The 16,902-nt window shown below is 32.1% G+C and overlaps 1 protein-coding gene across 1 annotated transcript in view; it reads right to left on the minus strand.

Annotated features, from left to right (window-relative positions):
* Positions 1-9,434: 9,434 nt before the first annotated feature.
* The window catches only part of LOC118198763 (STE20-like serine/threonine-protein kinase), a 249,198-nt gene continuing 241,730 nt past the window's right edge, over positions 9,435-16,902 (minus strand). Inside the window, exons 21-22 of the mRNA XM_085808321.1 lie at positions 15,791-15,904; positions 9,435-15,668 (exon numbers count right to left, since the gene is read on the minus strand). Coding sequence (XP_085664447.1) covers positions 15,549-15,668; positions 15,791-15,904 — 234 coding nt within the window. The 3' untranslated portion in view covers positions 9,435-15,548. The remainder of the gene's footprint in view (positions 15,669-15,790; positions 15,905-16,902) is intronic.

Genomic DNA, 16,902 nt, shown 5'->3' on the forward strand with positions numbered 1-16,902 from the left:
CTATTCGTTAAACCACCGTCGTTAATAGTAAGAAAATTCGATGGCGATTCTTCAGATTGACAAATCGATTCAGTTCTGTGTATTAGTCTGAATCCCTGATATACAGAAATGAAGATTACTCTAACGTAGACAAATTTAACTACTTACACTCATATTTACTGGAGTAGCTGCAAATGCAATTAACTTAATTACACTGACAAGTAAAACTTGCGAAGCAGCAATAGAAACCTTAAAAGAAACCATTTGCGCAAATAAACTTTCGTTGTTAATTCTCATTTGAATAAACTGTTGAATCTAACACCTGTTAGGAAATCAACAGACGTCTCTCTGCTAAGAGAATTGTTAAATATTTGTCAAACAGAAGTTCCCAATTTAGAAGACTTAGTAATAAATTTAGAAATTTATGGTTCTCTATTATGTCCCATGTTGATTAAATTAATACCACAGGCTATTGTTCTAGAGATCACCAAAAAATGTGGAATAGACGTAGAATGGAAGGTCTCGAAAATAATTAATATTCTAAAAACAGAAGTTGAAAGCAAAGGGAAAAAACCTTATTTTTGACACGCGACGAAGTATTCAGCAGAGAACCCGCGGCTTCTATTAATTATATTTCTAAAGCGAACAGGCCCACCAGCGGCCGAGCGGTAAAGTCGCTGAACACTGGTCGTTCGGTCCGAGGTTCGAATCCCGCGAACGGGCTGGCTGCATGGGCGTTTTCGTGGTTTTCCCCATGTGTAACGTGTATACGAGCCAGTTTCCCTTAGAAAGTCCTCCTCCCTTTAGGCAGATAGCGCTCGAGGCTTTGCCATAATCACACACACACACACATCTAAAGCGAAAATTTCGCGATTAAAAGCACCACTACCTTTTAAATCGAAACTTTTCCTCGCCACAACAAGCAAGGCCGTCGACAATTGAATTATTAGCTGCGTCAGCCGAATGACAGTGTCTGTTCTGCAGGAACGGAAGTTATAAATCAACAAATTGCAAAATTTTAAGTGTGGAAAAGAAAAGAGAGATTTTGAAAAACCAAGACAGATGTTTTTTACGTATGGATAGAAAGCATAGAATAAAAGACTGCAAACAAAACGTAAACTTTAGCTTCCGTAATAACAGTGAACACTCGAAAGCCATTTGTTATTCATTCCATCAGAAAAAAATTAATGATAAACTTGAAAAGAGAACGTCGGATTCTAATGTTATTTCCGCTGTTCCGTCGTATAATTCCGATGAAAGTATATCTAATAAAATATTATTAAAAACTGCTTCTGGATTGATTCGGAATAATGATAAATGTGAAAATGTGACAAATCTTTTTGATAATGGCTCAATGAGATCTTTCATAACTAAAAATGTATCTAGTAAAATGGATCTTCCGATTGTTAGCAAAGAATCACTTTTACTTATTTTGAGATAAAACTGCATTAGAAAAAACCTTTAATGTTGTTTTAACGCAAAACTAGAAAATGTTAGCGATCGCAATCTTAGTATATATATTGAACTCCTAGAAACCGAAAATATCTCCAATACTAGAATAGAAGAGAAACACGCCAATGTGACAATCTAAATCGCAATAACAACCTTGTATTTAGCGTACATATATTAAAACACTCAAATGTTGAGTATTTTAATATATGTACGCTAAACACAAGATTGTTATAGCGATTTTGATCTCCAATACTACTATCTCGCCTTCAGATTTGAACTTTGCTAAGGAAAATAAAGTTTCACAAAATTTATAATCAGCTGACTGTTCTACACAAAGTGACAAGATTGATAGCTTCATACAGGTAAATTTCTACTATTCCATAATTACAGGTAAAATAAAAAGAATTTCAAGAAATGTAGTAGCCGCAGAATCTTTATGTGGATGGTGTTTGCAGGGTAAAGTAAATAATGAATCTAAAGAATTATTAACTATGAAAGTATGTTTTTTATATTTTTATGTGTGTGTTTTTATGTTACTAGAACATTTTCAAATTCACGAATTCAACAATATATGTATACAGATCTTAGAGATAGTATCTCACACCAAAGATCGACTATTACAAAAATTACTTTACATGCTTAAAACTCTTTACTTATATAGGCCAAGCACCTATATTCATCATACTAAAGAAACAGATAAAACTTCTCCTTGCAGCTAATTTAAACTTTTCAGCAAAAAAAAAACGAGAAGTAAAAGAGGACGTAACAGACTGCGTAACGAATTTCTACTTACAAATGGATCAAAATAAACTTCGATCTACACTCATGTTCATAAATTAAGGATAATGCAAAATCAGGCAAAGGAAGAGTTAGAAGCAAAACAAATTTGAGTTATTTGTAAAGCTTATTCATTAAACAAAAGGTAAATGGCAAAAAAAGATGCTATATATTTGATATTATTTAAAAAATTAGCGATTTTTAATCCCTGGAGCAAATAACAAAAAAAAAATATATATATATATATATATATATATATTTACGAAAAACCAATATTACATGGTTGGTATGATTGTTAATACATTGTATGTCTCCCAGACGATGCAATACAGTTCGTACAACGCCTAGGCATGCGGAGTATCAAATTATCGATCTGATCTTGGGGAATATTACACCACTCAAAAAGCAATGCTCTCCGAAGTTCCGGTAGACATGTAGGAAGAAGTTGACGGGCTGCAACTCGTCGGTCAAGTATGTCCCACACGTGCTCTACTGGATTCAAGTCCAGTGAGAATGCTGGATAGTCCATACGGGTGATATCCTCCGATTGAAGGCATTCGCTTAAGATGTTTGCACGATGAGGACGGGCGTTGTCGTCCATAAACACAAATTTTGCGCCTATGGCGCCCCGAAACAAACGTACATGTTGTTCCAGAATGACGTCCCCATAGGTTTGGCTTGTCATGGTTCCAATTTGAACATGCAGGTCAGTTCTGGAACCCAGAATAATTCCACCCCAAACGAGCCCTCCTGCACCACCGTAACGGTGTCGTTCAATGATGTTTTCTTGGTGGTAACATGTACCTGGAGCTCTCCATATGAAAGTTCAGTGAGAATCAGACTGCAAGCTAAACCTGGACTCGTCGGAAAACATCACACAAGCCCACTGTTGCGGTGTCCACAATGCATGCTCTCTTCTCCAGACTAACCGCAGGCGTCAGTGAGTTGCAGTAAGTGGAACGCATCTGACAGGTCTACGAGCATATAGAACAATCTGCCCTAAGCGTCTGTACACGGTCTGTCTTGAAATTGTCGTACCAGCGGCTGAAAAGAGCTGACGAGACAAGTCTGAGGCTGTGCTCCGCCTGTTTCTTTTGGCAGTAACTGCCAAATACCGGTCCTCGTTCGGTGTTGTAACTCTGGGGCGACCTGTGCTGTGACGTCTACTCACATTATTATCACCTTGGAATCGTTGCCAAAGCCTGGAGATGGCACTCTGGGCAATTCCTAGTTCGTCTGATACTTCCAGTTCGGTACGCCCACATTCCAAACGGCCGATAATTATACCGCGTAAAAAATCAACCAAATGCGTCCTTTGTGTCAGAACTATTCGGTTATTGCACTGAAATGCTTATAAAGCGCCTGCGAACAATTTTACTTCTTTGCCTGTATTCCTTATATATCACTCTCTTACACTCTCGTCATTGTGACGTACCATCAGTGTCATCTGGTTACTTCCTGAAATTTGCATATGATTCTTGAAAATGTGTGTAGCGATTTTACAGGCGATATATTTATTTTACAGTTCGATTTTCGCGTGACTCCGAATTATCCTTAATTTATGGACATGAGTGTAGTTTAGGCAAATTCTTAAGTGACGTGAGTGAGTTGGTGAGACAGTAAATAAGACTTGAAAAGGGTTAAAGACCCTTTATTATTCCAAATTAATGTTTAACAGAACTCCCTCTTGGAGTTTTACGATAAAACCGCCATTCGGGCTTGAACTCAAAAACTAAAAATTTAATTAATCTTATCTAAAAAGATATAGCCGAAGCTATAAAACTTCTAGCCGAGTTGGCCCCTTAAAGCTGAATAACGGCGAAACTATCACGGGTCTAAAGTACGGCCGAGCGAAATAATAGCTTAAAAGAGAGAGTAGCCTAAAAAGGTGGACGCTTGCTAGCCAGAATCACGGGTTCTCTCTAACTAAGACAGTAGAACTTCGCGGTTAAATACTTCTCCTCAATTTGCATTCAAACACGATTCTAAAAATTTGGAACCTTTGGCCAATTTGAAAAATTGTGCTTTTTAAACATTGATTACTGGATTAGCAAGTTTGCGAAGACTGCAAAGATAAGATTAGATTTTCTATTTTCAGTAAAATAAAGGAAATCGCTAAAGCTAAAAGAACCACTCTTAAATCTCTTACATGATAAATTTAGAAATTCGAAACTAAAACTTTAGAAAACGAAACAGGAGAAGAAGAGTTGAAAGAACTTTCAGAACAGATAAATTTGAAATTTAAACAGTTAAAAGAAATAGATTTTGAAATTTAAAATCAAATTACGGATGTTAACGAAATCGAAATTATTAATTGTCATGAGTATCATGAAAAATTGATTAATTGCTCATGTAAGTTGAAAGCTGCTATTACTAAATGTAAACCAAGTACACAAAGAACGCAGCAACATCCTGTTAGTTTGTTAAAATTAGAAAAACTATTCGTTAAACTACCGTCGTTAATAGTAAGAAAATTCGATGGCGATCTTGCCAATTGGCAAATTAGAAAACTTAGGTTTAGAAAATGATACTCAAAACGACAAAACTGTTGATTTAGAAATTATGAGGTGTTGGTGTATTTAATTATGGCAAAGCACAGGAGGGCTATCTGCCTAAGGGGAGGGATGCCTTCTTGGAGGTCTTTCTAAGGGAAACTGGCTCGTATACACGTTACACGTGGGGAAAACCACGAAAACGCCCATGCAGCCAGCCCGTTCGCGGGATTCGAACCTCGGACCGAACTACGAGTGTTCAGCGACTTTACCGCTCGGCCGCTGGTGGGCTAGAAATTATGAGAATCTTTCTAATTTGATATCAAGTGTAAGAACGGCAGATACCAAGTAAGAATACCGTGGAAAAAAAATTCAAAATATTTAATGGAAGATAATGGGGATATAGCACTTGAAAGATTTAAGAAATTAAGTGACAAATTTAAAATTGATAACCCTTTATTTGTTTTAAAAGATTACCAGTTAAAAGATATTATTGAACCAGTTCAGGAAGACAATCGAAATGATAAGACCCTATTTTATTTACCTCACAGAGCAGTCATCAGTAATGATAGAGCAACGAGCAGACTAAGAATAGTTTATGATGCTTCAGTCCACAAACAAAATATGCTTTCTTTAAATGACTGTTTATATACTGGTCCGAACTTACATTCTGATATTTTTGATTTACTGATAAAATTTAGACCAAATTGGATAGCCTTAATGGCTGACATTTTACACAAGCCTTTTTACAGATAGAGTTAAATGAAAAAGACAGGGAAGATACACCGTTCTTTTGGAAAAATGATCCTGATGATAGCAATAATAATTTGATAACATTTAAAAAAAATTTCGAATTATTATTGTTATTTAGTTTTAACAAGAGTTTTGTTCGGAGTAAAATTTAGTCCTTTTCTGCTTGCTGCTACCATTAAGCATCACCTTAAGAAATATTCAGAAATAAAGCATGAAACAGTAGAACTCTTGAATAACTGCCCGTATGTTGATGATATTATTGATGGTCAACAAAATTTAGACAAGCCCTGAAAACAAGTTTAGAAATTGTGAACAACGAAACTAGCATGTCACTAGGTAAGTGCGCATACTAATTCAAAAGAACTAAAAGGGTGTTCGGTGATGATTCTCCTCACCCAGGATTTGGAGATTGGGTCTCCTAAAAACCCCAGTCCCCCTTTAAAAGGGGGAGTATATAAGGTATTTCTCCCGCCTTCTTAGGGTGTCTTAGTGGTGTAGTGGGCTGCACGCTCAGCACGTAATTGAGAGGTCCTCAGTACGATTCCGGGCGAAGGCATTGCTAATTTTTCATCTTGCCTGCTTCCAAAAATACCTAATGTCTCTATAAGTTGTCTCGATTGAAGTGTTAGGAATTAACTGGAATACGGATAGTGATAATTTTTATTCTGACACTCAACACTTAACAAATTTCATATCCTGATCAATTAACTCAACACGTTTTCTATTAGAAGCTGCAGGACGTATTTCTAATCTTGTCGGATTTTATGGCCCTCTCACCATAAGAATAAAGTGTCTGATTCAGGAAATCTGGTCTGCCAAAATTAATTGGGACGATGAACTGCCACCTGATCTTACAAATGGAAAGCCTGGTATGAAGAAATTAAAAAACTGAATCACCTCATGATTCCCCATTATTATTTAGAGGGAATATTAGATGTGAAGCAAATAGAACTCCATAGCTTTCCTAATGCTAGTCTGAAAGCTTATTGACGAGTGATATATCAAAGAATAGGTTTGAACAATTGGGGAATTTTTCAAACAGTTTTTTTACTTTGAATAGTAGAGTTGCATCTCTGAAATCACTTACACTTCCTAAGAACTCATGGGCACATGTTTGTCAGCCAGATTGAGCGATAAAATTAAAAAATGCTTAAAATACGAAGTAATCCTTTTCCATTGGATTGATTCTCAAATAACTTGTTTCTGGATTCGAGGATCTCCCGAAAGATTGAAACCTTTCTTCAAGAACAGAAAAAATGAAATTCAGAAACTACCTGAAAGTAGTAATTGGCATTATTGCCGTGAGAAAGACAATCCGGCCAACATCATATCACGAGGAACTACTAACTCAAGAAACTGCCAACTTTAGTCGCATGGACCACACTGGCTTTTACTGTCTTCAGAATGTTGGCCCTATGGTAATGTAGACGTTGTTGAAGAAGAAAATTTAGAATATAGAAAGAACTTTGCTTGTGCCCAATAGTATAAATGTATCGTATGAGAGAGGGATAAATTATTTGATATTTCCAAGTACAGTAATCTCATGAAAATATTGAGAATAAGAGCTTGGATTAAATGCTTCCCTTTGAAAACTAGGAAACTTGACAGATATTCCAACAGCTAAAGAGCTTAAAGATGCAGAAGAATTCTGTATACGTAGAATTCAAGAAGTAGGATATAATTTGGAAATTTCGGCATTAGAAACTGTTAAAAGCATATCTAAGAAGTTATCCATATATTCCTTTTCCCCGTTTTCTGACTATAAAGGAATCTTGCAACTTGGAGAAAGATTATTATTCTCCTTCCGATTTCAGTACTAACGAAAAACATCTTATCCTTTTGCCTCGAAATTTACGAAACTGGTTACTGAAAGAGAACATGATAAGTTGATGCGCAGTGGAGCTGCAGCCACTTTGACCAACCTTTGAAAAGAATACAGGATACCGGAAGGCCAACAGCTTAGAAGACACCTAGAAACTGTCTTATTTGTGCAAAGTATACAGCAAAAACCTCCTCAACAGATGACTGCACAGCTGCCAAAAGACAGAATAGTTAAGACTCCACTATTTTTGGTTTCTGGTGTAGACTTCGCAAGCCCGATTTGGGTTAGATCAGCAACCGGAACTGATAAATCGTACATAGTTAGTTCTTTTCACCTGTGCTGTTACCAGAGCCCTTCATTTACAGCTAGTCTCCAGTATGTCAAAAGAAAATTTTTTGCTGGCCTTTAGGCGATTCGTATCAAGATGAGGACATTGTGATGCAATTTACTCAAATAATGCCAAAATCTTTCAAAAGATAAACCAGCAATTCAATCACTTTTCAAAAATACTGAAGATTTCCAAATTTCCAGATTTTATTGCCTGTAAGATAAGTTGTAAATTCACTGTGCTGCATCGGGGGAGGTTTTTACAAATGTTTAGTGAAGTCTGTGAAAGATTGTTTAAGAAAAATACTTGGAAAAGCCCTATTAAATTTTGAAGAGTTGACTACTATTTTGACAGAAGTTGAATATCTCATAAATCAAAGACCCTTAACTTACAATGGCTTAGAAGAACCAGAGCCTCTCACACCAGCACACTTTCTCAACTTTAGTCGAAAATGTCATAACTATCCACTTTATTTTATCGAGATGATTGGTTAATTGAGTTAGAATTCCATGAAATAAGTGTGAATAAAGTGGACCAAAAATTGTGTATAATTTATAGTGGGCTGTGCATGTTAGTTGTGTGGTGGTGTCACATCAGAATTTTTTTATTTAATTATTATTATTTCGCCTTTATAAATAAATACATGCAAAAAATCAGTAATCCTCTTTCTCAAAAATATCTTTCGTTTTCAAGAAATCAGTAATCCTCTTTCTCAAAAATATCTTTCGTTTTCAAGAAATCAGTAATCCTTTTTCTCAAAAATATTTTTCCTTTTCAAGAACCTCTCCCTTCTCATACCTTTATTTCATTTCTCAGAATGGACACTGTGATGCTTGGCCATTGATGGGCCATTCATTATACAAATTATTATACAAATAGAGCACATTAAAAAACAAAGAGCCTTTCAACAATAATCTCAGCCAAAGTGACTATAGTCCCAAATAAAGTTAGTTCCCTATAATGGTGTTGCGATACGTGATGTATCCACCTTTGAATTAAGTTTTTTGCATGCATGTTATGGAGTTACCTGAAAGGAAGAGATTATATAAGTTTTCACTACATGCTCAAGGAGTTATGATGTAATCTATGTTCTTTTTGTTAGTTTATAAAAGTTTAAGGAAGTGGATATCCAGTTTTCATATTTGCTATAATGTTTCTGTAAAATTGGTGTGCAGATTAAACTGAACTCTTCATGTTTTATTTGTATGATCAGTTTCCTTGAACACTTTTAGATAATCAGGAAATTAAAAAAATTCATGGTTTTTAGCTTCTGTTTTTCTTTGCTTCTTCTTTGTAGCTATGTCAAATAGTTGGCACATAAAACATTCTTCGTTTTGTAACAATAAAAGCATCAACAAAAGTTAAACAATATTAAATTGGTGCTAAAAATACCTGTGAGATTTGCAGCTGATTTTAAGATACAAGCAGCATAATGTGCCTTCTCTAATCACTTATGCAAGACTTTTCAGTACATCAGACAATGACCACTGTACACAGACAAGGAATATGTGACTTCCTCACTCTCGCTCATCTCTTGCATTAGTCACGTGTGCCTTCGTCGTGCCTGCCTGCACTACACTTTAAACTACAGAAAGTGTTAGACTTTTCTAATGTTGTCTTTTGAATTTCTTGAAATTTAACCCTTCATTCAGTGTAGATTTATTTGTGAGATACTGTTTTTGTCAAGTAAATGGAGAAAAATAACCTGTTGACTTCAGTAAAAAATAAAGTAACATATTAAACATCTACATGAAAGAACTTTTACAAAATTTTATGGAATACCTAATTTTTTAACGTGAAAAGTGGCCTTAAATTGCTGACTTATCACACATTTTAAAAGACAAAACTGAGTTTATTATAAAGTAAAATGGATAAAATTTGCCATAAATAAAACATAAAAAGTTATAATTTCATTGTCATAAAATGTATCAGCATAAAATAATTAATATGACATTATATTAGCAACTAATTAAAGCCAGGGTGTTTACAAATCTTGTAATTTTTGTTAAAGTGCTACAATTTCACAAAATGGTGCCATCTACTTATGAGACGTAAAAAAGAAAGCTTATATTACAGCCAAAATTACCTTATCCACATGAACATGATGCAACAGATTTCCCTGCATTTTGCTTTATGGAAAGTTAAAATAACATCAAAATACACCAGTTGTTATGGACACACCAAATATACCTTTTTTTGCAAAAATTTCACATGAAATCATTTAAAACTTTTATAGTGTCATTTTTTTTAAACTGCACGGATTGTTCATGAGGTTTAATATATCCAAGTGTATGTACAAGCATAAAACTTATTTTTAAAACCTAAAATATTACATATAATTAAATCTCTCCCCCAATAAAAATGGAACATGACAATTAGAACAAAAATTGATAACAATTATCAATCTCTAACTACAAAATGTTCGCAAACTCCCCTCTCTGGAAAACTAAAATCTCACCTTTATAACAAACAGATCAAATTCTAAATTTAACATTTAACAAGCTTTGTGCATAGATTTGACATTAAGAAAAGTGAAGAATAAAATATTATGATGACTACATTTTATTTCTCACATGGATAAAACTATCAAATTATTATATATATGACATATTAAGCATAGCACTGAAATACAAAATACTTTACAGAAAGCTAAAACGCAACAAAACTCTGAAACTTCGCAATATGGTATACTTTTTTGAATTCACACTTATGTTTAGATAGAGTAGCATTGACATTTTCATCATAAAAAAATCTATTTGATTTGTACAAAAAGCAGTGATTTGTAAATTTGTTCACAGCAAATAGTTATGTTTCACAATGACTTACTATTTACACACTGCCATACAGGGGAAAAAAAAAAAAAAGAAAAAAAGAAAAAAGAAAAGAAATTAGTGAAACATGTTTTTGAACAAACAAAAGAGAGGCAGACACAGGTTTCCCTCCCCTTAACAAGACAATGAATAAAATATCAAAACTGAATGAAAATCCAATACTTCAAATAATCTTTATTTAAAGTGAAATCAGAAAACAGGGCAAGTGAGATGTATGCATGTTCAAAGAAGTATATTCCTTCAAGATTAAAATAAAGGAATACAAATAAAAATGGCAAATAGTTGGTTTTTTAAACACTAATTGTCTGCCGTTTTTATTTTGATCTTGAAGGAATATACTTCTTTTGACATGCATACATCTCATTTGCCCTGTTGTATGATTTCGCTTTAATTTAAATACAGATTTTTGAAGTATCTGAAGCATTTAAAATATATATTGTGAAATGACATTCATAAGATCTGAAATAGCTTCACTTTAAAAAGGAAGAAAAACTCTTTCAACAAATGAACTACCTTTAGGACACTATTATTTCTGAAGCAGTAATGAAATACTTTACAGAAAAATTTTAAAAATACATTAAAGGGTGAACAAAAAAATCTGGAAAAATGAATATATTGCTTGCTTTCGATAGTATTTCTTATATTAAAAAATATTTTAACAACTTTTAGTTCGTGCATCACATGTACTTATAAAAATGTTAACATTAAATTCACAGTAACTTCCAGATTATATATGACTTCATTTTTACATCTGTTATAATGGCTGTAAAACTTTCAAACTTAAATGATCTTCGTACCCTTACCAATTACATTCAGAAACATTCATTATATTCAATTGAAATTTTATCTTGCATAATTTAAAACAGTAATATTTCATGAGCTGGTATTATATTTTGCAGACATTCTTTAAGACATTTAAATATTAATTTAAAATAGCAGTTTAAATTGATATTAATTTGCAAATATAATATGGCAATTAATATTAAATACCAGCATCTTCCAGATGTAAATATCACTAAAAATATTTAACTGAACGCCTTTTTAAAATACGGTATACATAAAAAGCAACATATAAAATGCTCTGCCACTTAAAAAGTAACAGATATACCAGAATATATATTAATAATCACATGTTTAAACAACAGTTGCTAACATTTACAATCTTCCATAGTGTTACAAAATATACAACTAAAAAACAATATTTTATTGCAAAGTAAAATTTTTAAAAAATCTACACATGCACCTATTTTATCCTATAAACAAAAGAATAATGAAAATGAATTTACAAGAAGAAATGAATTACAAGAGAAAAAACGGACTAGATAAAAAAATGTGACTAATAACTGGAAGAAAAACATAATTGTTGAAAAACATACTTGTTGTGGAACTGCTTAGTTGAATTCCGCTATTGAAGCCTCTTCTGTAAATAACAGTGAATTAAAGTTCCAAAAAATGCTGAAATTATTGCACTTGAATAATGAATTAAACATATTCCTCAAATTTTCCTCATCTGCTGCTTTTGAAACATTTGGGTATAACTGATTTAATAACATTTGCAAATCAAATACCTCTTTACCTTAGCAAGTCAGTACTGTCACATTAGTAAGCGTTAGGAAACATAAATACATAATAATGATGATAAAAATTAATAATAAAAATAATGTATGGCAAATTAATTACATGTTTTCCTCTCACTATGAGATTATGGATTTTTCCTCTTTCAGAAATTAACATTGTTACTATAGTAGGCTGGATATCAAAAAAGAAACTTTTCAGAAGATAGGAGAAGAGGTTTTAACTTTTCAGTATACATCTTCTTTAACAACAATGAAATGCTACTCTATTTGGTTGTTATTGAAAAACAGACAAAAACATTATCACACATATTTCAAATTTTATACATTATCACACACATTTAGAAAGAAAAGTCAGAAAACAGTCATAAATACTTTGCATTTACTAAAATAACAGTAAGTAGCATAAAATAGCAGTATACTTTTCATGCTGTCATGAAACTCTACTATCATGCTCATAAGGTGCAAATTACGCAAGAAATTTATATTGTCACTGTCCCTTCACGGATAACACATATAGATGAAAAAAAGTAAGATTAGGTCAGAGTCAAAATGGAATGCACAAAAAAAAAAAAAAAAAAAAACACGTAAAAGTACCCTACTAGCAGGCAAAACATTTCAAAAGAAAATTGGTTCATTCAGGAGAGAAACATTCCTATTTAGTTTATTTAAACCAACAATTCTGAAGAAGGATATTTTAAATATAAAAGCTTATTAACAACTTGGAAAAGATAATACAAAGTAACGTTTACTAATATGCTCATTGCTTCATAATTATTTTGCTATTTTGAACTTTCTCAACAACTTGGATATTTCAAAAATTTTCATCATTACTATTATTTTAAACTGTTTAATTATTACTCCAGTCCACCACAATTAAAAAGACAACTGATGTGTTCTATTTTTTAGTACCTTATTTTCAGATTTTTCGCTTTTTAGTAGAGCATATTTGCATTCCCTTCGCAATTTGCTTACCCCATACTGACACAGTGATCTCATATCCACATTTATGTTTTTCCAATTATTATTTGTATACCTAACTCTTTGTAATTTCTAATGTTTTTTCAACCCTTACTTATGAAGTTGATTTTATTCACTTCATTTATTGTAGGATTTCATTGCTTCTATAAAACAGAACTTGCATTGAAAAATGCTAACATTTTATTGAGAAATGCTCTGAAACAGCCCATTTCCAACTTTAACAATGTTCAGAGATGCATACTGGATTTGTGATGCTACAGATTTAATAAGCATGCCATTTATTTGAGATCATGCTTATTACATAGATGCTATAACAAACTGATTTTCATTGCTAAAACATTTTCATTTAAGTTACCTACATTTTTACGGAATAGCTGTATCAATTGCTAAGTACAATAACCAAAATCACGCATCATATTTTGATGGAAAAGATTAATGGATAGTTTGGAACAAAAGACAGTCAGTTTCAGAAATTGCACTGGTTTTTCAAATTCATGAAAATATAAAGTACATCGAATTCCCCCTTCCTCCCATTTTATGAGCAAATGTGAAAAAATTTACTGTATTAAACTATTAATTACTAACTACTATTAATTTTGGAAATATAAAAACAGAATCACAAAAATTCAATAATTGATAAAAAAAAACAGAAATATTGCTGAAATTTCTCCTTTTCTTCATAATATATACAATATATTTAAAAAATTCTGATATTTATACTAAGAACAACAATGCCAAGTTTAAATTGCATGTAACTAATATATACAACAAATGCTTTATCTCCCATAAAATCAATAAGGCAATTAAAATACATAATGTGTTGTTTCACTGTATGGTTATTCTCCACAATATGCACATTTTAAATACACAAATAATATCTTAAAGAATAATAAATACTACTTAAACTCAAGTGTGGAAACATTCAACATAAAATGAATGAGAAAAACTCTCTAGTCACAATGTAATTTAATGCAAAATTAAGTATGTCATGAAAAGTAATGCCGACTTTCCTTTCATGTCATATTTTGCTGCTCTAATGAAGACCTGACATAATGTGAAACTAGCAGAAAAGCAGTTAAAAAACAAAACTTCAAATGCTAAATTGCATTTTATGAAATATAGTATATACCTTATTGCCACTTCATATTATAAACATGTTAAATTTTTATCCATTTTTAATCGCACTTCTAATATTCTAAGAGAACTTTACAACTAAAAATTAGTACTATTTAAGTTTATCTATTGAGATTTGAAAATTAAACATTTTCAATATATTTTACAGCATGCATTCTTTGATTAATTTCATATCTATATGTGTGTGTGTGTGTGTGTGCATATTGGAAAGGTGGTGTTGGTGTTGGTGTATTTAATTATGGCAAAGCACACGAGGGCTATCTGCCTAAAGGGAGGGATGCTTTTCGTGGAGGACTTTCTAAGGGAAACTGGCTCGTAAACACGTTACACATGGGGAAAACCACGAAAACGCCCATGCAGCCAGCCCATTCGCGGGATTCGAACCTCAGACCGAACTCCCAGTGTTCAGCGTCTTTACCGCTCGGCCGCTGGTGGGTGCATATTGGAAAGGAGTCAAGGGAGGAAATTTTCAATAATTAAGTTTTAATTTTTGTTGTAGTTTAGTGGGTCCAAACAAAACCAATCATGTTTACATTTCCCCAGCAATTCACTTGTTTGTTTGTGGTTGTAAAGTACAAGAACATCATTTAACCTGCAGGCTAATCTATTTTTAATCAAATTCTCAAAATATTTAAAACCTTCCATTTGTATTGGAAACTTTGAATCATTTTTAAAAAAATAACTAGTAAGGATAGATAAAATACTGTTTTAAAATGAATAGAATTTAAACTAACACTTATCGCTATAGATTAAAAGGAAAAAGGCACAAATTAGTTGTTCCTAATTTCTCTTGTTACACACAGACTGGTCTCAATAATTACAAGTTCTCAATAATCAGAAATACACATAACAGCTCTAAAGAGTATATTATATGTGTCTAAAACTAGGGTAAAATAAGCATGTCTAAAAATGACTAAACTTCTTTAGTACTTAGTATGCTTACAGAAAGAAATATTTTCATACTGCCTAAAATATAAATTAAATGCAAATAGTACACTACCGTACTTCAGCAGTTGTTAAAAACAACAGTAGTGTAAATCCAAAGCTACTAATTATACATGAGATTCATAACAACTGATGGCTAATGAACACATACTAATCACATGAAAAAAATTCTTCATAACCTTCAAAATCGTTCTAATGAGAATTTTTTAGATAAAAAATATTAACATTTTATGGAGTTAAATATTTCAGTACAAAATACTATTATATCAAATATATCACAGATTTAATGACCATTTCAGTCTCCTATCTTCAACTTGAGAAAAGAGCCGTTTCATAGTAATTTTGATTTCTTTGTCTTTTTACAGAAATGTACTTTTGCAATGTAACTTGCAATTACATAAACATCCAAAAAATTGGCACAATGGAAAAGGCACTCACGAAGTCACATACATTAATTGCCTAAATTCATTACAACAAAACTTAGTAGGATGGATGAAATACTTCTTTTGATGTGGAAGGAGCACAGTAATCTTCAGATAAACGTTCTTTAAGAATAGATTCTAGTTCTTCTCTTTGAGAAACAAATTCTTCCTCTAAGCTCTAGAAATGTAAATTATAAATATCAAATAACTATTAACAACATTCAACGATTAACAACTTAAACAACCCAAAAAAAAAAAAAAAAAAAAACCATTCAAGAGGCAAAAACATTCCTTACATACCTGTTTACGAGGTTTTAAACTAATTTTCCATTCCTGCAACTCTGCTGCATGCTGTTCATCCAGTTGCTTTAATTTTGTTGTCTCATGCTCCATTAACATCTTTCTTTTCTCATTCTAAGTACAATAATACCTAATTAATATTTTCATTTACAAAGCTAAAACACTTAAATAATCATTATTACACTGAAGCAGAAAAAATTGCAGATTTAAATCAGGAATAAAGTATGTTCACAACTAAAAAAAAATAATAATAATAACATTTTTGGGAGATTCATGCATGATTTCATGCTTTTTAAGATCTACTGATTTGATTTTTATAAAAATTGGAAAACTTGTGATAAAATCAGCTTTTTTTTTTTTTACATTAAAACATATTTATGTGAGCTTTCTTTAAAAAGTTAAAATCTTTTATGGCAAAAATAGAGATTAAAATAAAATTAACCTTCTACTATTTCAAATATTAGAAAAGATATACAATAAAAAATGAAGCACGTGAATGTACATTATCACCAGAGCATCAGAAAGTTTGGATATGGTACCATAAGAGTTGTTATTTATTACATATTTTTTACACATTAAGGTTATTTTTTAGTGACTATGTAACCTAAGAATATAAAATGGATTAATATCCTGGTTGTAATTAAAAAAATGCTGAGTTTATAAATTTTTAAAATTCTATGGTTTCTCTTCCAAACCAGTACAAGATAATCAACCTTATGTTTCTAATAAACAGGAAACTCATACTATGTTTCAGTCAATACCAACTCTCGTCCGATATTTATTACCCTAGATATTTTCAGCTTTTACACTAGATATTTATAGTATTTTGAAAAGTTAAACAATTATACACAGTAAATTTTCTGCAGTGTAGGATGGAGATGCTTATAGTTCAGCTAAGTTATTCTTTTATTTCTGTAGGATGAATTTTACAAAAATAACAAATTAAAGGTTAGTACCCAAGCTGATATAGCTCTTTATCCTTTTCATCAAAAAAAAAATTAATGCATAATAATTGAAAAAATATTACTGTTCATCCATCTGATCAGTACATAATGAGGTGTGTGCACTATGAAGTTTTAAAAAACTGATGGGAAAGAAAGAGCTGCACAACC

Source organism: Stegodyphus dumicola, chromosome X1 (assembly GCF_044657685.1).
Source record: "Stegodyphus dumicola isolate Sdum_Otavi_A_Nest chromosome X1, ASM4465768v1".
NCBI lineage: Eukaryota > Metazoa > Arthropoda > Arachnida > Araneae > Eresidae > Stegodyphus > Stegodyphus dumicola.